Consider the following 22,966-nt stretch of genomic DNA (forward strand, 5'->3'; position numbering starts at 1 on the left):
ATCCAAGCAAGGACAGATTTTCCTATGATCTGCTGCATCTTTTTTTTCTCCATACTGCAGTGGAAGATGAAGCTAAAACATGTCAGCTCTCCATTGAATAGCATAAACATCCTCCTTGCAACCAAACTAGGTTAGAAAGCGAACAGCCTTGATTTAGACTTCTACCCAGAGGTTGATTTGCAACACACAGTTTGTACAGAAAGCCTGTAATAACACCAAACACATCAAACCAGAACATCCAGTTTCCTCTCAACTGCAGTCCTCCAACTGTCCCATGCGCTAAATCAAAGGGACTGGAAGGTCACTGAATCTCAGAGGGAGCATCAGTTTATCAGACTACCTCCTCATCTTATCCCAGACACAGATCTAGGGACATGAAGAAAAACTTAGGGCACTGCTGGAGTTGACTGTTTGGTGTCCAGCTGAAATCTGTTGACAAATACCACAGCCAACATCTGTAAATACTACTCTAGACACTCCCAAATGTTTCCTATTCTGGACATGTATTTGTCTAAGCTGACCTATCTTTGTGGCTATTTCAGCCTTGTCAAGAAAAACGTTAAAGGGTAGTCCAGAGGAACAAGTACAACGGCGATACCTCTGTTGACATGGTCTGCCTGACCCCGTGATGTGAAGACACGATTTCTTGTTCTTGGAGCTTTGTTCTGGGACCAACAACTAGAGGACCGAAATCTGCATTAGGACAAGTCTGTTGCCAGTTCTGCCACCGATTCAGTGCAACTTCAAACTATGTGGGGGAAAAAGAGGAAATTTTCCTTATTTGTCATTTAGAGACAAGGCTTACCCATCTTAGGACAGTTTTGCACGGGTTATAGTTGAAAAAGGCTACAAAATATTACTACTCAAACAAGATGTGCATGTGAGCAAGCAGCTAGCAGCTCTTACCATTCCAATTCCAACTCCTTTCCTTGCTCACATGCATTTCTATTAAAAAAGAAAGATAAGAACAGCTGTTTCACCAGAAAGAGACAGACTCTAAGCCTTCCCTGCTTTCAAGATTGCTCCATTTGTAGAGATCCATGTAGCTGCCTGAACGCACATCCATTATCACAGGTAAGGAAAGCAGCAGTTTGCTCCAGTGTGTGTCTCACTATTTATTGGACAGATTCTCTGCAACAGTGCATTGGGAATTCAGTCTGTTATGCACTGATGCAAGGAACGGAAGAGGAGCAAATCCCTAGAATAGGGAACGTCTAAATATGTATCATTAAATTTTTCATGCATCAGTGCAGATTTTTGCACATGCCAGACCGACCAACTCAGATGCTCCACTAATTTTTTTTATGTTTTTGTTTGGAGTTTTTTTGGAAAAAGCAGAAAAGGAGATGTACAGAAATAGCAATGATGGATCTTTTCTGCTTTTTCATCTGCTTTCACTCACAGGCAGACAAAACAACAGTAACCTGCAAAGAGCAACCTGCTCTGATGCTACTTGGTAATGCTTCTTATCCTCAACAAGAGTAAATATCAACACAGATGTAATCTCTGCTCTGAGATTCACCTCCTTTGAACCTCAGCCAACAGCCTCTCTCTGAAGACGAGTTCCTCACCTCTCACACGGGAGAGGATAATTAGGATTCCAGCTCTCACAATTTAATTATATCATTTGAGGCAGCAGAGAAAGACTTTGCTATAAAGACAGTGGGGATGGGGGGTGTGAAGTAGCCACCCCCAAAATCAGGACTCTACCACCCAGGCCAAGACACTAAAGTCAAGGTATCAGGCTCAAGAAATGCTGGCTTGAGGGATGAGATCAGTGATCATATCCCCAGTAATGGGGCTTGGCTCCCTCCTGTCATTTCCATCCAGAGCAATTCAATGCCAGCAGATCCCTGCTGTGCTAGTGCCGAGGGGCTTTGCCTACTGGGAGTCCTACAAATAAGCCTGATTTCCATGGAGAATCATCCAAAACATCAGCCTATTTGCAACACAATAAAAGCCCTAGCCAGCAGCCATCTACATGGTAACAAGGGCAAGCCTTAAGCAGGGTAGTGGTCTGCAGAGACAGGGTAGCATGGCTTCCTTCCAGTGCCACAGACACCTTCCCCACGCTCCCCTTTCCAGCTAAACCCAGGCTCCAAAACGCGTCTTTCCTGAGGCAGCAAACACATAAGGCAGCCTGTTAAACAGAATGATAAAACGAATGATCCAAGACGACCTAACTAAGCAAGAAGTCTAAACACCAACAAAGGCGGTGTGGACCGCAGATTACTTTGCCCTTCTGCACCCACATCCCAGTCTGCTTTACTGGGACAAGTTTCCGTTCTCTGGAGGTTACAAGGGAGCTGGCAGGAAGCCCCTTCTGCACTGCTCCCCGTAAACCTCTGGAGTCCCCTATCAGCATTAGCATGCATGAACAACCACCTTGCCAAGCCAGCCATCTGTCTTTGGGGCAGGAGGAAGACAAGGGACTTGCTACGGAGATCTCAGCTCCTTTGGCCCACTACCAGCAAAGCCAGAATCCAAAAGGGATGTGCCATGGGCGTTCCTCAGGGGCAACGCAGGATCCTCCGCCTGCACAGGGCTGCCCGCAGGCCTGGGAGCTCACAGCTGGCAGCCAAAATGCTGGAGAATCAGCAAGACATACCGATGGCTGCCCTCGATGGCAGAAGCTACCCAGGGAAAGGTTTCTGCAGCAGCGTGGCACAGCAATTTGGAGAGAGACAGAGAGAGAGGGAGAACAGAGGCTAAAGCCAGATAAGAGGAACAGAAAGATAAGGTCCAGGAGTTTGGCTGCAGCAAGTCCACGCAGGTTTCTAAAAACAAAACCGTGTTTGCTGGATCCTGGATAAGGGACAGTGCCTGGAGGTGGCAGTGCAAAACATCCTCCTCAGAGCCAAGTCAAGGATTGCCCTGGCAGGTGCTGATGGAGCAGGACACGACTGAACATCCCAAGCACCATCCTTTCTCCTAAGCACAGACAAGAGCTTCTGCAACCCCCTCTAACATATTTGCCCTATCTTGTAACGTTGACCACTGGCTTCTCACCAGGAAAGGAGAACAGCCCTACAACCATACTGGCCTCTGGGGAGGGAGGATCTGACTGTCAAATCTTCTCTCAGGAAATAGCAAAAATGCCATCAAAAAAAGTTTGCATCTCTGGTTGACAGCGTTACAGTGCTGCATGCACGTGCCATGCAGCTGCATCACTGAAGATGGTGCTGGCATCAGCTAACACTTTGCAATACGGACCAGACCTCTCTTTTTCATCTGCATCCCCAATGTTCCCAGGCACAAGAGAAGCAATTAATGAAGACACTATGACAGCACAGATTTAACTAAGGAGGTCAGTAAATCTGCCTGCATAAACAGTCTTGCTTTCGTATCAGCTTATCGCACAACCACAGGTGAACCACAGATTTTATCTGTTCTATCTGTACATGTCTCAATTCGAAACAGGCGACTAACAATTCACATAAATAATGCTCTGTCAGTCACTTACATTAGTTGCACCTGCAGACTCCACATGACTGAGGCCCTGCTTTATCAATAGCTGTACAAGAAAAGCACTGTCAGTGTCTTGAACAGTCGGAAGACGTAAGACTGAACAGGTAAGGAGGAGGAACGGGACAGAGAGCAGGGTAACACAGCAGAACAGTGGCAGGGCTGCACATAAAACAGTATTTCCCAATACTGGGAAAAGCTTTCGATACTAAAAGGAAGATATTGGTCATGGGTGTCATCATGTTATCAGCGTGCTCTCACTTTTGCCTCTGTTGTTTAATTGCTTTTAATTTCTTACGTTATGGTGAAAAACATCATACAGATGATGCAGAATAACTCCAGTTATAACTCCAGGGAACTACAACTGCAATTCAGACTAGCCCTTAGAACTGAATCAAACAACAGGGTTTCCCGGCCCAATGCACAGCCTTCGCAATGCCCTCTGGCTATGTTCCAGAGAATGCCCTCTCCAGACAACAGGCTGATGAACATCCTGAGAAAGCATGGAGCTGAGATCCTGCCAGACAACTAATTGAGCTTGTGACCCAAAAAGCAGCAGTCAAGAGGGGTGTCAATGCCAGAAATTTCCTCAAGCCACATAAAAATAAAAACCACATTCGCACTAGCAAATCTAATCTGAAAGAGGAAGTCATTAACAGTTAGTCATAGTCAGATTTGCTCCCACAAGGTTTAGAAATCAAAAATGCAACTCACTAGCTGTTCTGTTTTGGACAAGGTGGGATTCTGACCACACTCCTTCCAGTTATCAATCCCACTCTCCAACAAAGACTGCGCGATCCATTTACATTACAGCACTCGTGTACTTTGCTGACCAAAAGAAGATAAACTAACCACTGCAAAGCCTTCCTCCCTTCAGACCGCAGCCATTGCTTCCATATCATCCTTTCTCTTCCTTCCCAGTCTGGGGTGGCAGCTGCTACAACTACTGCCGCTTACAGTATGTCACATTTACAAGGCTCCTCATACTCTGTAATGAACCTAGACCTTTCTGTATCACTCTCAAGACAGATCTGAAAAAAGACATTAGAAAAAAAAACAAAAAAAAAATCACTTCTCAGAAACTGTCAGCCTAGCCTGCAAGAGCACTTCTCCAAAGAGCTGTGCTAAGCAGCCGCGGGACGGTAATGGCTTACATCCTCTCAAACAGAAAGCACATATGCAGCTCTTGGTGCAGACAGGCACTTAAACCCCACTCATCAGCACAGTACCTAAGAACCTGCAGGCAGAACCCAAGAGAGATGGGCATGGAAGTAATAAACACAGGAAGCTTAAAACACAGAATTTGTCTTCAAAAAACAACACAGCAATTTGCCACCATTCTAGGTTCCTCGTGGAGATTAACTTACAAAAGTAGTAACAATAGCAACAGGTTTCCATAGCAAAAAATAAGCGAGCCTCTAAAACAATGCAGTGGATTAAAAGCTTGACTCTATTAGGGGATGGGGGAGCAAGAAAACACAAAAAAGGAAAAACTACTGCTGGAAAGAATCAAAGATTAGGATTAGCAAACTGACAGGGCAGTCTCACCTGAAATTAAGGCTTGGTTTTTTCCCCCCAAAACTCAGCAGAAAGGCCCTCTGTGACCCACAAGGCTATCATAGCTTTCTGCTCTGAACACTCCCCTGAAATGTGCCAGGACTGCAAATGCCATAATCTATATGCTGTGGAAACCCAGCACCACCAGTCATCCAATAAAAATGATTCTGTGTGCCCATTAGTCAATTAGAGCGCCCAAGAATCTATAGGAACCAGATCGAAAAGAAGTATTTTCCCAAAATTAAAACTCAGGAGATTAGTCCTCCTAAAAGCAAAAGCGAGCAAAAGAGCAGAAAGAAATCCAAGATAGAAAGGTAACACAGGTATCACCGGACAAAAACAATTAAGAAAGGGAAAATATTATACAGCATAAGCTCCAGCCCTGCAGAAAGTCTGGAAGTTATAATGAATGGTATTTTCCATGGAGACATAAATTAGTAAGGTGCACTCAGCAACACACATGCCTGCACAGAAATACAGCGAACACGTTCAAAGGAGCTACAAAGGCTATGCAGGAACTTCCAGAAAAGCAGAACGCTTGAACTATCTTCTTTATAAACAAGAAGCCTTCCTCATTAGACGCTATCCAGACCTCATCTAACCCATGTAATCAGGGCACAGGAGGATATGGTGACACTGTCCTAATCTGGGACACAGAGGGCTAACACTGTATCTTTGAATTCACACTAAACTAAGCTCTACGTGAAGACAGTTTTACAATGCATTATCCACATGCATATGAAAGCTGTAGTATACTGTACTTTGTTTTGTCTTTTATGATTTTTAGCTAAATTATGGAGGATGTTTTAAATAAAGTATTAAAGGGAAGAAAACTGAAGTACTTTTGATTAAATCTTAGCTCATCTACTATTCATTTTAGCCTGAAAAGCAGCAATGTTAAAGATTCACAGTTAATTAGCAATTCTAGGCAAAATAATCATGGAATACATACGGCTGGCTGAAACTATGACGTGAACCCGGTCTTGTACATGTAAGCATTCCAGGGCTTTTAGGTAAATACTCTATATTTCTGAATTAGTGCAATACACCCAACTCTAAATAGGTTTACCTTTGGCACTGAGAGCTTGTTTCAAGAAGGAAATTATTTCAGAATGAAGCAGCACTTCCTGAATGGTCACTCTTATGGTAAAACAGAAGGGCTTTAACATGAACTAGCATTAACCGCACAGACAGGTTACAATAGAGACAGGAGGAGGAAGGGACTGAAAATCCATGCTGCAAAGGCACAGCTTGCCTCTATAAAATGCACCCACATGAGGATCACGTTGCCAGGATGACGACACTTGCAGAGTGATCCTTGTGCATACCTGGCTTGCGACCTCTAGATGGGCTGCAGACCGCCCCCAACACCACTCTCTGGGCTGCCACGTAGCATTACTTGTCACCCGCTCCTGAACAGCCGCTGCCCGTCACCTGCAAGGCGGCTGTAGCAAAGGACACAAATCCAGACGCACAAGTCTACCTGGACATAAGGAGTTGCATCAATGTGAGACCACTCCTTTCTTCTTCCTTTTTTCTCTCTCTCCATTAGATCTGGTCATTTTTATTTGCAATTTCAAAGCTTTTCATCAGCTTTAAAATTCAGCTATAAGGAAGAAAGATGAGTAGACTTATTTTCTTAAATAAATCCTACTTCTCATCGGTTTTATAAGAGTGAAGGTAGAAACTAAAGAGGAAAATGACACTTAATGTCATCTGTACCAGTAGCCTTATTCGTAAAATCTCTCCCCCCTATTCCAAGGCATTAACCAAATTCATTTCTGATTGTGTGTGGGTAAAGTCTTTTTATATCCAACACATTAGAAATCTGGGGAGCAAGATTTCATCTAAAAGGCAGATAAACATGGAAACTGGGGGAAATCCCAGGAAAGGAGACGTTAGATTTAACTCTCCTGAGCCAGCAGATGTTTAGCTGTGTAGCCTTGAAAGGGCTGCTTTTCCAGCCAAATGACCATTTGGGTGGGATACTGAAGAAAGTATCTCACCTTTACGGTAAGTGTCACAGGACTGTAACAACTACAAACAATTATTAGACCTGTGTCTGCAAGGGGACAAAAAGAGTGACACACGGGACGTGAAAGCAAGAAAAATGGGATTACACCCAACAAAAAATTAGTCAGAGATTTTGGCCAGATGGCATTTCCTCTTAGTAGCAGTTTGATGTGCTAAAGCCAAGCACACGCGCTATGACAGCAGATGGGAATCGCACAGCTTTGTCTGCGTTAGGGACCTACATTAAAGGTAACCATGCAAGTCTGAGTAGGGAACAATTACCCAGAGCCAAGGAAATGGGTGCTTTTATGAAAATACCAGCTTCCACAACCAGGCAGAAGTTACTGCTAAAATCAAATTCACTAGCGTGGAGTTACAATTAACCACAGCTTGATTTTGAGATTATACAAAACAATATACTAACACCTTCTCTTTGCAGACATCTTCAGCTTTCAACTCCCTGTTTCACTTTGGAAATGGTAAATTCTGAAAATGAAGCACTTATATTTTCAAAAGTTGTATTGGACTGCTACTAAAAATAATTCAATAAATAATCCAATCCTCTGCTTGCTTAAATGCCTATCCCAACAGCATCTGAATGCACTAAATGAATAATAGTTAGTTGTGCTGCTGCAGCATTTTTCCTTTCAAAATTCTCCAAACTCTTTACAAACACTGACTAATGAATAAGGCAATATTTACCCAGTTGCCTGGAAAACAAAGATATACGGTTTTTCAACAGCACAAAATAACAACAGTGAATCAATGGCAGAGTCAGGAACAGAAACTGGGACTTTCAGCTCTCATTAACAGGGTGTCTCTCCGAACATGAGTCCCAGTACACTTGCTTGTCAGAAGCCTGATCCATCTTTTTGGGACATCTGGAGGATTTAGAGCTGCAATGTTGTGCTCTACCAATGCTACTAGTCAGCCTCAATACAGAACTGAAATACCACATATTGCAGGGAGGAAATAAATAAAAGGTAAGAGAAAGCTCTCTGTTTAAACTGACACAATAGTAAAAAAGTAGAAATTGCACAGATCAGACATTAACAGAGATTATTAATTCAATATTCTATTATCTCTCACGCTACTGTTCAGTCAATATCAGTCACCTCAGCAAGGACTTCCTAACTAAAACATGGGAAGGCTAAAATAAAATGTATTTTTGCCACATCATTTGTGGCTCTTTTATTCATAATTGAAATAGCTTCACATTTAATTACATACAGAGCCATGTATGCTATCTCAGCAGGCAGGAGCAAAAAGCGACCACTTTAATGCTGCAAACCATTCCAGTGCTGCCCATTCATCTTCAGCAGGAGTCACCTTCCATCTGCCTGAACGAACAGATTTAGATCCCCGGTGGAACAAGGACTTCTCTGCAACATCGCGCATGGAGAAGTTCCCAAGTGCGTCGTGTTCAGCATGGCCCTGCTCCAGCACGGCACTTAAGCACAAGTAAGCCTAACTGCACGGAAAAGGCAGGGACCTGGCACTTCCCAGCCCCGGCACTCATAGCTGAGCCCAGGCACTCTGGGGGACCTCTGCTATGTTGCAGCACAGCTAAAAGTAAGTGGCAACCTCTTCTCTTCCGCTCTGTCTCACAAGAAACCACCTATTTCCCCAGAGTACACTGGAAGACTAACCTCCCTGGTCTTTCTGAGGCCACTCCACCTGGAATTGAAAGCTCAAGTCTAACCTCCAGCTCTGACCACAGACCAGCAAAAGCCAAGAAAAGGGAATGTGGTTTCCATGTAAGCCAGCAATTCAGGCAGCCAGCTTCCTGCCACAAACCTGCACGCTCGCCTCTGCTGCATGAAATACAGAACACGCTGACCAGACTCGGCAATTAATAATGCTTTTCATCAGTGGAACAATACGTTCTTGAATTCTCCTGAAAATTAGGGGGAAAAAAGGGAATTATAAGAAAGAAAAAAGCCTAGCCAATAAAGAAGAAGAAAAAGACTGCTGTCATCGCCACAGGGAAGCAGAGAGACAAACCACAACTCTGCATGTATGCCGACCTTGCCAATGCTCGGAGCTGAAGGCAAAGAAGTCCGCTACAGCGGGGTGTGAAGAGCACAGCCAAAATTCCCTGCGAAATATTGCTGCCAAACAAGCCATTTCTTGTCAATATTTGTAAAACAAATTGAGCCTGTGCTGTAAACATCCCTGCATCTGTGCGCTGTTTGTTTCAGCATGAAGACTTGCAAATAAGCTTCACAGCGCACTTGCACTAGGAGAATAGCTTGAGCACCTCTGGTAGGACTCAGCTGTTCAGAGTCCCCACAAATGGCCCTTTGTGACCAGTGGCAGAGGGCACTACTGCAGCCTTTCAGGCTACTGCTGGGACAGGGGAGGCAGCAGTTCGCAGCCACCTGTAGAAAAATTAAGCAATAACACACACACACAAATCTTTTAAACTTTTTTTTTGCCTTGAAAGTTACATCAGCACATACTAAGAGGTTGATTTCAGAATGCTTTAAAGGTATAGCAAGAAATCAGCCAAAAACCTTGGTTCAGATTCGGATCCTTCTCGTCTGCATGTATCAGGACTTCCTTTGTCACAAGCCAGTCTTCCAGCCCACCTCACCCCATCCAACAGGTTCAAAAATCCTCGTTAGGATATCCCTCTGCAGGAGGGCTTAATGGAACAGAGACCCCTGAAAAATTTATTTAGTTGGACAGAACATTTTCTTTTTTTCAGGTTCTTCCCAAACAAGTGATCTGAAAGGAAGCACTGCTCAGCCTTTTAAAAGCAAATTGCATCTACTGCCATGTTTACAGCATCCTCTCTATAGCACTGTTTGTCACCGAGCAAACAGCAATCCGTCTTCCAAAGTACTGGAATCAGAGCAGATTTGAGGAATCTACTGTCTATTCCCAGGTCTGCCAACCTCTTATAGCATGACCTTCACCAGGCTGCTTCACTTCTCTAGGAATAACTCATCTTTCACTGTGGATGGGAAGCTTAATTGGATAATAATTGCCCAGAAATTTATGATGGTCAGACAAATGGCAGTGCAGGTATCAAATTTCCTATGAAATGTATTAAAGCCTGGAAGAGACTTTAAAATACATTTCTCGCAAGTAATTTCCGTAACAAAGTTTGTTTTAGGTGCCAACACTTGGCAAGAAGGAAGAGGGAGAACGTATTAGGACTTGAGGAACTGTAGTTTATTATACAGCAAAACTAAGTAATACCTTTCCTCCCCCATCACCACCACTTACAAACTCAGGACCAGAGACTGACCTGTTGAATTAAGTGCCAAAACTTCCTTGGATTTCAAAGAAAAGCAGTACTGGATCTAAACACTGAATATTTTCTTCCCAACCCAGAACCAAAAATAGACATTAGAGATGGTTGTTTCTTAGTTGTATTATAGCAGCATTTTGAAGGACCAGGACAGAAATAGCCTCAACCATTCCAGGAGTTGTACATGTGAGCACATACACACATGCGCACAGTAAGCAATGAGCCCCACAACATAGAGGCTGTCTACAACAAAGGGGAAATAAAAGACGCAAAAAGGTAAAGTGACCGTTTTACAGTCAGGGAGGCCAATTAGAGACTGAAGTCAAGAAGCTGGCCCAGAAGCCTATTCACTACACTTACTGACAACCTAAAATTGTTTATCAATGCTTCGGTTAGGCAAGGAGACTGGATTTCAGAGGTATGCCAGATTTCCACACGGCTTTCTTTTCTTCAGGGTCAATATAATTTATTTGCTGGCTTCTCAGCAGGTGGGGACTGGTACAGGCTTCACTGACCTCGGAGGAGCAGCCCCGCTCTCTGCCAGCTGATGACTTGGAACATTGTCCCCATCAGCCGGGCAGGCTGGAAAATGCCTGTGCTTTTGGACTAGCCCAGCAGAAGGCACACAGAAGGCAGACACATAGGACTCCACAGGACAGCTATTTGCCTGGGGGCAGGAGGAAGCAGGACAGGTTAACTAACAACAAGAACACATTTATTGGTGAATCCAAGTTACTTACTCTGGGTCCCTGCTTTCTGATGGATGGGGGTGGTTTCAAAAGTGTGTTTTTAAGGGAGCTACATGCTTTTCAGAGATGACTCAGATCCGTGCACAGGATACCACCTGCTCACACCATGGCAAGCCACCCAAGCGCACAGGTAGGCAGCGACCTGTTCCTCTGGAGAGCAGGAAGTGGAATTTGCCACTTGCTGGCAAAGCTCTCAAGCTACAGAGAGATGCTACAACGCGCACGCTGAAACCACAGGCAATGCGTTATTGGACAGAGCCACAGCAGAGGCTTTCAGATCTGCAAACCAGAAAGCACACACCTGCTCATTCCTCCCTAACTAAGCAAACACTTACAAAAACAAGTCTCCCTGCCTTCACACTAAAAATCATCATGAACCTACCAGCACAGGGGAAGCTCCTTAAAAGAGAGCACATTTTATTGAGACACACTAGTGGGTGGACACTTCAAAGCCAACAAAACAATCCTATTGTTCATGCGACATTTGCTGCTAGAGCAGAATTGCACTGCCCTCCAGCAGAGCCACCACACATGGGAGTCCTCCTCCTCCCTGCTTGTGGGAGAGCTGGAATGGTCACAGTCTCCATGCTGTGTGGCCCCCATGAAAGCAGATGCTAGCTGGGGTCTCCAGCTTCTAGCAGAAAAACGTGCTGTCAGAGAAGAAGTGACAACAGCCACAGGGAAGAAATGATCCCCTACCAATGGCCTGAGGGTGGAAGAGAGATGGTCACACATAGGTTCCCTCCAGTTATGAAGAAACTGCGCAGGGTGATGTGGGTTCATTTTTAGGCAGCAAGATTCACAGCTATCAGAAAAAGCTAAGTCAGCAATAAAAGCCAAAAGGGGAGAGGGGAAAAGGGAAGAAGAAAACAAACAAACAAAAAAACCCAGCGTGTCACATACCCACAGTCTATCCAGCTGATAGTGCCTCGTCCCTTCACCTCCTGGGCCACACTGGACAGTAACCTGAGCGAGCTATCCGCAGCAGCAGCTGAAAAACCAACAGCAGCATTATTACTCCAAGTAGAAAAACACTACAGTTGCACTCCTTTGTTCTGAAGCACTGGAAGAACATTTTCTCAAGTTTGAAGAAACCAGTATGAGAGAAATGAGTGAAGTCTTTCCTAACCTAGAAGGAATGCCAGCTACGACTGAAGTTTCATGGCTTTTTCCCTTCTCCTCCTTTAAGAACAGAGTTATATCTTCAGGCAGACATCCTGACCTATATTTATGCAGCCATACTGTGTCCTCTCCCAAAAAACAGCTTCCATCCATCACCGCCTTTTTCTCATGGCTGGGCATTAACTGATTTGTACCACTGTCTGGTAATTAGAGCACTTCATTTAAGACCTGCCTCTGCTGTAAGGGCAAGTCTTTTAGTGTTTCTGACAGCCTCAATTCCATCCCTGTAATACACAGATACACAGTACACTGTTATGCTCCTAATATCCCTGGGAGATACCGAAACCAACAGCTGTGAGGAGCTCTAAACTGTTAGCCAAGAGCACCCAGAAAAGGTCCTTCCAAGAATATATAAATATCCGACTGAGATTTTTTTTTTTTTTTTTTAAACAGTGCCATGCCACCTGTGTAAATTTTGAAAAACATTTACAGTCCAAAACACTGTTATAAAGTGGTATTAAAAATAAACAGAGGAGAAAAAAAAGGAAGGAGGGCTCAGGAGAGAAAATACAGATTCAAACAAGTATCAATTCCCCCCAAAATATAATAGAAACTATTTCCCATCCCAATAAACAGGAAACAGAAATTCAGAATCTTCTCCAGATCCACTTAAACACCACTGCTGTTCCACAACTAGTAAAAATATCTGAATATAAGAATGGCTATACTGGTTAGATCAAATGTCCATATAGTCCAATAACTTGTCTCCAACAGGGGAGAAAGTGAACGCCCATGGTCAGATTAGAAGAGCAAAGCAAGCATGTCATGATAGTTCCCCTTAAATAACCTCCAGGCCTCCACAATTTATACCTCAGTCTTCTGAGCCAGAAATGGTTTTTTTATTCAACAGCCCTTGCTTGGGCCTGATGCCATCAGAGACTCCAGCCCACACACATTAGCTGTCAGGAAACTCTCCTACCCCCAGTGCTGATCCCATGCAACTGCCACCTCTCCTCCAACACAGGGATGTAGATGTGCGTGGGAATATTTCGTATGTAATTAGAGCAGAACAGTTTGACAAACATCCTTTAAATAAAGATGGCAAATTAACACAAGTTTTTGGGATCAGACTCCCTTAAGACTCACTAGCTGAGCAACCCTGGCAGGATATCCATCTGGTAGGATGAACTAAACATCTCCTGTAAATGAGGACATCTCCTGGAATCAATGAATTTTCTGCATGAGGTAGGAATATTGATCTAGTTTTGCTCAACTGAAAAGCAAAGACCTCTTTCCAACAATATGATCAGTTGTTGGACAACATCTCATCACAGCTGGGTGATGTATACCTGGGATTAGAGCTGTGCCTCTGTTCTCATCTCTTTTTTTCCTCCCCTCTTTCTTAACTGGGTGGCAGTAAGGCAAGAGCTTTCTAATTGTGCAAGGATCACTGTTCTAGAAGGAAACATTAATCACACAGCCAATTCTGTATGCAATGCTTTAGGCTGCTAAAACCAACCAATTAAATAATAAAAACAGGGAGGGGGAAAAAAAAAAGAAAAAGAAAAAGAAATCTCCACAACATGGCTTTTGAAGGATGCCCACAGGGCAACATTTATTTGATGAGTGTCAGAGCCAAAATGTTCTGGTTGTCCTACTAAAAATGAAAGCAACTACCACTGAAAACGTTAAGCATAAAAAGAAAAATTTCCCTTTAAGAAGCTGAATAATACAGATGCTTTTTTATCTAAAGTGTTCCTTTCAAAATCAGAAAGTGTTAGAAACTCTTTTATGGCTTCCACTTTGAACTTGTTACTACAAAATCATTTGGCCAAATTTGAGCACTCAAAGTTTCCGATTATAACAGAATCTAAATATTTTAACAAGAATTAAGTCCCATACTCTCATTCTAGTCATTTCAAAATAAACACATCTCTAGGAAATAAGATTAATTATACCAGTATCTCCATGTTCTTGTCGGCAAAATTCTCTTACCTCACATGTGGGGGAGGGAAGGGGGGAGAACACTGGATCACCACATACTGCTACTATTTGCCACACTATAAATCCAGAGCAATTCTACCGATGTCATTGTGTTTGCTCGAGATACAACCATTGCACAGGCTAAAAGGGAGAACCCAACCCCCAAATAAAATATTATCTTCTATTGTTTGTTCTGCAGGAAAGAAAAGGAAACAACAACAACGCAAAGCCTATACATCCAAACAATATTTTAAAAGGCAACTTAGCTATGACGTTTCCTTTCTGCTATTCAAGGAGTTCCATATCTGCAACAGCATTCTCCACTCCAGTGTGGAGCTTAAAGACCAGCTCTTTATTTTACATGGTGCCAGAAAACATCCCCCACAAACAAGAGGACAAATGAAAAAAGGTACAGCAGGAGAAGAAGGTACATGAGGTACAGAGGACAGAAAGGAGCAAATGACAGAGCAAAAAGAAGAGACAAAAGAGTAAAAATGAACAACTAGAAAAAATAGCCTGAATGAGAGAGGACATAAAAAAAAGATGCAAGGGGACAGGTGGCAAGAGGTGAGATGTGCCATTTCTCCCTCTTACACAAGAGGCTTATTTTTTATTTTTATATTTTGTTAAAATTGAAAGACAACCATGGGATCCCCAAAGACGCCAAAGGGAAGATGGTTTCATTCTTGCATTATAACTTTCGCGAAGCCTTCCAGTGCCACCAGGAGATTGAAACTTGCAAACTACTATGACAGCTATCAGCCTGAGCTGTGTGTTTATTACAAGCAGCCATTTTTTGGAGACAAAGCCAGAATAAAGTACATTTTCTCCAAGGTGACAGTGCAATTAGAAGACCAAATTAAGAGCCTTCAAATTCAAAATCCCAGGAGTCTGGGTTAGAACAAAGGCCACTGGTCCTAAAGAAGCCCCTATGCTATAGTGTACAGTCATATAAGACAACAGTGGACAAACAATAAATGCAGGAGAAAAGCTTAGTCATTCAAATACGTACACAGCTAACTGAAAAGGTGCAGAAATGTTCACAAACGCATGCAACCTGCTGGGCGGAAAGAGTTGTGACATTCAGAAAAAGGAGAACTTACCAGATTTGGAATATAGCACTAGTACGTTATTCCGCGTCCTGAGAAGCTTCTTGAAATCCTTGTGGTCGCTTATTTTTTCTATGAGTGGGGACACCTTCAGCGAGGACAGGAACGGCGGCAAGAACGCCTAGAGGCACAAGAAGCCAGAAACGTTAGTAACGGCTTCCACACTGAGAAACAAAATGCAAAGGCAAACTGCTTTTGAAATTGCCTTGACCTTTTTGACAGTCTTGAGATGCACTTCCTTAAATAAATTATCATATTGATTTGATCAGCAAAAGCCAAAAAAAAAAAAAACCATACACATGATTTATTGGAACTGGAGCAACATCACTCCCAGAAAACATCCTTAAGTGGAAAGATGAGATGAACACAACATCAAGAAATTTGTTTTTGTTTAAGAAGTCAGCTGCTTTACAAGTTTGTTCCTTAATCGGATAAGAATTCCTACATAAATTTAATATACTGTCGCAACAGAAGCGGCAAATTACCACTTTGAAAGTACTCTTGCTCCTAGATCTCCTTTGCAAACCTGATCACGTACTCGCACCACAGAAGACAGAGCCACAGAACTTGAGTAACCAGCTCAAAATGACATAGGGCAAATGAAGGAAATCAAAACAGAATGTATAGGTAACGTGGTGCCCACATGAAGGCACTAGCAACCACAGGCCCCAGCTTTGGCTTCCACTGGCCACATTTCCACTGTCCTCACAGGCAAGTCATTTAATCTCTCTGCACCTCGGTTCTGCACCTATGCAAAGAAATTATTTCTTTTGTTACACCTTTTGCTTTGTTTAGATTATGATCTCTTCAGAATAGAGTCCATCTTTCACTCTACTATAAAGTAAAATTCCTAGCACAATATGGCCATTACCTCGGCTGGGGATTTCACTACTCATTTGTACTGCAATAATCTTCAATAATAATAATCTTATCCATCAGGCTATGCCGCCTCCCTTCTGCACTGCAACTATTTCATACTAATGGAATGATTATAGGAAGTTTAGCTGGAGAAATTATCTAGTTTACATTCACCTTACAGTAAAACCGTAACACTTAATTGCTTGGCTAAAAGCTTTAGTTCATTTGCCTAACACACAAGAGGTTCAGCATTTCCTTAATTATAGTACTAATTTTTACCATAGCTCATTCCAACCGGGCTGTAAAATTTGTGTCCAGGGTGAAAAAGGAAGAGCCCATTCTTCCTGCATTTCATGTATTACAGATTGCAGCATTCAGAACAAGGCACTAAGCCAATCAAAGTCAGAACACTCAGCCCGAGGCACTATATTTCATTACAAATTCAGTTATTTGCAAACACCACGTTGCTGAGGCACGGAAACAAAACCTGCATCCTGTGAAACATATTTGGCAAGTGCCAAAAGTTTCTACATGCTGGATTGGGAAGAGGGAGTTTCAGAATGCATGCAGTGCAGTGAAAAAGCTAAGCTGAAATGGCTGCAGTGCTCAAAACTGGCTCAGGACGTGTTTGGGAATTTGAAGTTATAGACGATATTACCATAATGTAAAATATAAAAGCACAACAGGCTGCACAGTCTTAGAGTGAACGAGTTATCCCACTACGCACATAAGACTCCCAACACAAGAGTCCTGTTGATTAGATGATCTAACTGTTAAGAGAGGAAAAAAAAAGTACAACATTTGCAAGTCAGCCACTACCTTCAGTATAAATGTTCTTGATGCTTTAATTCAACTGGCAGACACTCATTCTTTTAAATCCAGATGTCCAGAGCTCAACACTTCAGGCTGATGCATGTGAGTCATATATATATTTCTTGAGATAAATTCATGGTGTTGCCAATCAAAGGAGACAAATATAGTTGTGCTAAGTGAGGTGACACACACATGCAAATTCAGGCTCAAAGCTCACTGCAATCAGAGGCTTTACAGCAGGGATTAATCCAACATGGACTTTATGAGCAGATCTCTTTAATCCCGAATTTTTTTTTAAGAAATCGAGGTGAAGAAAAAAGTTTTCTAACTTCACATCAGGCCTACCCAAGTGGCTTAGAGTTTTATGCCTGGACTTACAGAAGGCCAAAATCAAACTCTGCTCAAACCAAGGATGAACACAAAGGAAAAGAGCTGAAGGGGGTTTTTTTTTGGCTTAGAAAACTTGAATCAAATAAAGATATTCTAGTCTATGAACTCACTGCTGAAAAGAAAGAATTGAACTAAAAAGGCTACCAAGGCCATTTCCAAAGTGACACCAAATGGTATTATGAACTTTGTTTAAAGCATCCATACAGGTTTACCAATAGCTTGAAAGTACACACACTTCATGTCTTTTCCAGATGGAAAGGCTGTTTAGACAATTTCAGCATTTTTTTTTTTCTTTTAATGGCAGAGCTATAAACCTTTTGGAAAAATTGGATTCTGGAAACAACGACAGCTCTAACTACTGCCTTCTCTGCGTTGCCACTAACAGGAAACTTGCTGTGCTGGTGGAACTGCAGGGCTTCAAGGGAGAAGCCCCTCGCTCTGCATACATCCACTGCTACTTTGCCCGATTCCCCCCATAGCTATCGATACGCATCATTCATTTACCTCCAGTGTTCCTGCTGCACCTCTCACTGATGCTACAGTTTCGGCCAAAGCACACTGGAAAAGGCATGATGTTCACAAGCACGTTGATCAGCCCTGCTGAACAAATCATCATCTCCCTCTAATTAAGATTAACGTTGCAGCCTCTCCTGGTTATCAAAAACAAAGGTCCAAGCTAAAGGCATCAAGTTGGACAGAAATGCACTGACTGCACATCTAAGGCTGCTGCAGCAACACGGGGGAGGACATCCGCTGAGCCTACAAGCTCACCACCCCCCAGTAAACATTTCCACTACACTGTGCTGGCAAAGCCATAAGGATTAACTAGGTCTATATTCTCCAGCTCTCTCATGCTGGATTAACAAAGATCCTACCTGGGCATGAAAAAGAGTTTTTCCTCAAATCTCCCAGAGAACACCTTTGCCACCAGCTCCGTTGAAGGTAACCAACGGCGAGCAGTCATCCGAACGAGATGCCAGGCCCAGAGCCACTAATGGTGGCAAGAGCATAAAATTAAGGGGGAGCTGGGAAGCGAGACTCCCACAGCGGGAGTTACGCACCCCTCTCCCACAGAAGAGGGACACCCTGCTCCTGCACGCTCCCCAGGCAAAGCAGCGGCAAGGACAAGGCTCGCCTGCCTATACTGCACTGTCCGACTTCAGTTGCAAGGTATGACTCACGGGTACGTTTACTCCACACATTTTGCAGAAGTCTCTGCAGAAGAGCTCACCAGCAAAGCAGCATCCTATCAAGCACATGGTATTTTGTTTAAATCCAGGACACAGGAGGAGATGAGCTCATAAAAAAGTCAGGAAAGGTGACAGGCTCTCCTGGGCAAGAAGTCTCTTTTTATTTGCTTCAGGAAGTGCTATATCCACACATATGGAATTTTATAAATAAGAGACAAGCTAAACTCTCTTGCCACTTCAGCATCCTAAAGCTTTAAGATCTATTCACAGCAATCACTGAAAAGCCAAGAAAGAATCCAAATGCTTTACCTGACTGACTATTTCCCCAAGAAGCTGCCTGCCTTGGCACCCTTTAAAGTAGAAGGTGTATTAAGAACAACCCACAAAACATCTATGCCCTGCCTTCCCTGCGTCAACTAAGCTGACAAGAAATTGCAATACAACTGGAGAAAGGTCTCTTTCATTTCAGGCTGTTTTTGCTCAGTGCCTAGCATGTTGGGTCCTCACCCATGGCTGGATCTGTGAGCTGTAACCACAACAGCTACCCGATGTCCTCAAAACCAAGCAGCTCTGGTGGAGACCTCAGAGAAAGGCACACCTGGGGCCGACTATGAAATGCAAATTTGGTCACACTTGTAGTCTGCGGATTTTCCCCAGCTCAAGATCTCAATCTGAGTTTATTTTCACAAAACTATTGTGTAGGTCGCACATTAGTCACATGGTTGTAGTGTCTGAGCTAAGATGCATCAAGGATTGTTATGTAAAACCTGGGTGAACCAAAACCTTCAAGACAGTCAATTCAGAGCTGCTGAGATACACTATTTGAATACAAGATACAAAAACACGTGTGCTCTAGCTCTGTCTCTGCTCTTCAAGTCAAAGCATGTTTTTAGATGTACAATCTTGCAAGTTAGGCGGAGGAAGTCTCATCTGTCGAAAAGGTTTAGTTATCCTTTCTTCCCCACACTCCAGCAATTCCTTACACGACTGCAGGACACGTGCAAGCGCTGAACAGCAGCAAAGCACCCCACAGCCCCACCCAGGGTAGAACTGGCACCCAAGACATATCTGAGTTTTCAGAAAGCCGGAGAAAAAAAGAATACAGGCAAATAACTATGTTAATTACACTTCCAGGACTGATACTTTTGAAAAATGTAGTCCCAGGCCAAGTTTTCCCAAAATCATCAAGGATCTAAGAGAGAAGAGTTTATTTCTCAAGTTTTTACTTTTCTCAATCTCTTTTCACAATGAAAAAAGAGAAAATCTTTCAAGAAGCCATAGAAATATCTTTCCATATATTCCATTTATGATTAAATTTAAGTGTGATAAATCTTAATCGCAGTTCCCACACAGCCCAGTTCAATTTGTGAGTTGTCCCCCACAAAAGCATCCGGACAGCAGTCTTTTGCCAAGGATAAGCAGAATATCTGGATGAGAAATTTTATCAAAAGCAAGAAAAGTACAGTTAAAAAAAACACAAATCAAAGTTGAACAAAAAGGAACAACCAGAGGAGCAGCTTTGTGCACTAGACAGAAAAACTGTCCTAATCCAGTAGCAATACAGACTCCCATTTCCAACTCAAGAGCATGAAATATGTATTTCCTCAGACACAAATTATGCATTGAAAAATATAAACAGATATGTGGCTGAAAGTGCCTGAATTCATACATCAACATACAATTTTTATGTGCACACTAACACTTGCATGTATAATTAGCTAGACAATTTGCACATCATTCATCAGGAATAGCTGGAACTGTTGCAAACCATGCTGATTCCAGCACAATTGCTCCTGGGCAGGAACACAAGCTTACCCCCACCACAATTTTAAAAGCCCATTTTAGAGCAACATATTGATTTCAATTTCTGTCTTAGCTCCATCACCCGCTGATGTTGTTCTTATTTTGGGACAACAGCATTCAATCCACTGTAAATATGATCAATGAGTAACCCTGTATGAATGAAATGGACTGTGCCTGAAATGGCCAAGGCATTTTATGGGAATTAACCTGAACACCAGATCTGCCTCAAAATCCAAGCACTAATGGAGATCACAGACTTTAATTTCATAATTAATTTCTTTAGGAGGGGAACAGTTCAGATTCTGGGCCACACCATTCTAAAAAAGTGTCTCACTTGCTAGATCAAAATGCAGAAAGAAACCTAAAACAGACAAGCAATTTCAAGAACAAGACTGGATCTCACCTTCCCTATCTAGTCTCCTAAATAAGCCTTGCATTAGAGTCTGTGCTTACCTGCAGAAAGCGGGTTTGGAGGAATATCTGCACAGCAGTGACTGCAGCTTTGTGAACCCACAGCCCAGCCAGCGGCACGGCCACGCTCCTAGGGCGCAGGCAGCATGCACTTACTGAAAATACCAGGTCTAAGGTATCTCCAGGTAACTACAACAGCAAAACAAAGCTGTTGTCCCCCTTCCACATAATTTGTTCTAACGCAAAAATACAAGGTGTTCAAATCCAAAGCCCCCTTGTTTACAAGAACCACAGTTTGCAGATGTTTTATCTTCCTTGTTCATCATACAAACCACACTTGACCTTGTGCAGTAATTGCTTGCTTTTCACTCACCAGCCCTCCCTCTGCTGCTATTTACATTCAGGGTTGTGCTGCTTTGATCACTGAGCCATTTGTAACAAATGTCTTCCAAGATGGATAGTGATAAGTAGGAGAGCCCCCTGTTTTCATTCATGATTAATATCCAAAATAGCTCTAGAAACATTTTAATTAAATCAGATGAGGGGAGATGGGGTTGCCTCTGTTAGCTAGTACTTCAAGGTGCTGGAACTTCAGGAAAGCCTGCTAAGACTTTAATATTTGGGAAGAGGGGGGCAGGGGAAGAGAAAAGATGACACTTGGGTGTCAGACTTCAGTGGTCACAACTGAAGTAGCCCCTACAGTCCCACTGGGAGCATAACATGGTCTCTTCCTAACCACAACTGCAGGTGCTCTCAAAATACAACCTGCTGACTGCTTACAGCACAGAGGCCACAGTACACGGTCTGCAACCAACTCAAGGAGCCATCTACAAGCTCAGCGCAGAGGGGTGATTCCAGGGGCCTACAGCCGCGTGGGACAGTGAGGAGCCATCCAACGGGGACTCTGAAAGATGAAGAACTTTTGCGTTAAAGACGGACAGCATAAACTAAAAAACAAAAACAACCCACCACCACGTTCTTGCCCGATACAGATTTACATTTGTAGACACTGCTGTTGGACATGTCTTTTTGTTTTTGTTCAATTTCTATGATCTACATGGAAAAATATGCTCTTATTTGCCATATAATTCAGATCAATTAATTTACACCTCTAGACATTCAAGGAATAAAAAACCCCAAGAACTAACATTTTATTGTGGTGGGCCATAACTGAAAGAGGCAAGTGTCATATCTTCTTTTGTTCAAGAAGGAAGGCAAATTAAAATCCTGACAAAGAGTGTCTTGGTATTCTTTAAAGTTACTGAAGAATGCTACAAATAAGGCATTCAACTTAATATGGTACTTGCAATGTTCACTTTCCAAATATAGAAGATAGCAAAAATACCATGGCGACATCAAGATTTGACTGGTCTCTACTGTTCATATTGTTCTTAAACACTGGTTTTTAAGGAATACAAGCCACAGGCATAATAGTTTGTATTAAAGGTTGTTCCAAAGCTCTGCCTAGCCAATTAATTATATGGTTTATCATTGGTTTTAAAATGCATAGTGAAGGAAAACCTGCACAACTATTTACTAATTAATGGCTGACTGTAATACAGTCAATTACTAACACTGACAAAGAAATTTCTCCTTATTATAAATGTGTAGTTCAATTTCTCTTCAAACCAGGCATTGGTGCAACATATTATTTCATCAACAGCCCGTTTAATATATGTTTCAAATATCACTTCTGAACAAACACATTTGGATAACTTCAGAAACTAATATGCCACGTTATCCCTAACTAAAAATTGGGTTTGAAGAAGTATCATCTATTGAAGAAGCATGTAGGAGAGACTATAAAAAGATAACAAAACCATTATTAATGGGACTTTAAAAGAAGAGAGGGTGAAAAATGGCACCTGAAAGTCCCTAGCATTTTATATTGCACTTATGATCTTCAAAGCATTGCACAAATATTAACAAAATTAATCTTTGCTGTTTTCCTGCCAGGTGAATAAGGAGAAGAAGCTTAATTTAAACAGCTGGAGTAACATTCACAGAGAGAGGAACTGGTCTGCCAGAGACCAAAGGGAGGCAGCATTAGAGCTATCCACCATTCTCAAGTTCCCAGATCCCGCTACACATGCTCACGGTGTGTGAAGGAGTCTATTCCCAGTCATCCAGCAAATACACTATGTGACTATAAACTCCCAAACAGAAAGGACAACATCAAGGCGGCCACAAGCGAGATTGCTTCCGTTATCTTTGTTCTGCAAGCACTGTAAATCACTGTGCCCT

General features: G+C 42.6%; 1 protein-coding gene across 3 annotated transcripts in view; it reads right to left on the reverse strand.

Annotated features, from left to right (window-relative positions):
- PDIA5 (protein disulfide isomerase family A member 5) overlaps window positions 1–22,966 on the reverse strand; it is a 101,091-nt gene that overhangs the window by 74,633 nt on the left and 3,492 nt on the right. For all 3 annotated transcript variants that reach the window (XR_010389939.1, XM_064514701.1, XM_064514700.1), the window contains exons 2-3: window positions 15,252–15,378; window positions 11,947–12,034 (exon numbers count right to left, since the gene is read on the reverse strand). Coding sequence is in view for 2 of the 3 variants with exons in the window: in XM_064514701.1 (XP_064370771.1) it covers window positions 11,947–12,034; window positions 15,252–15,378 (215 nt within the window). In the remaining variant the exon portion in view is untranslated. The remainder of the gene's footprint in view (window positions 1–11,946; window positions 12,035–15,251; window positions 15,379–22,966) is intronic.

The sequence above is a fragment of the Dromaius novaehollandiae genome, chromosome 7 (assembly GCF_036370855.1).
Source record: "Dromaius novaehollandiae isolate bDroNov1 chromosome 7, bDroNov1.hap1, whole genome shotgun sequence".
Classification (NCBI taxonomy): Eukaryota; Metazoa; Chordata; class Aves; order Casuariiformes; family Dromaiidae; genus Dromaius; species Dromaius novaehollandiae.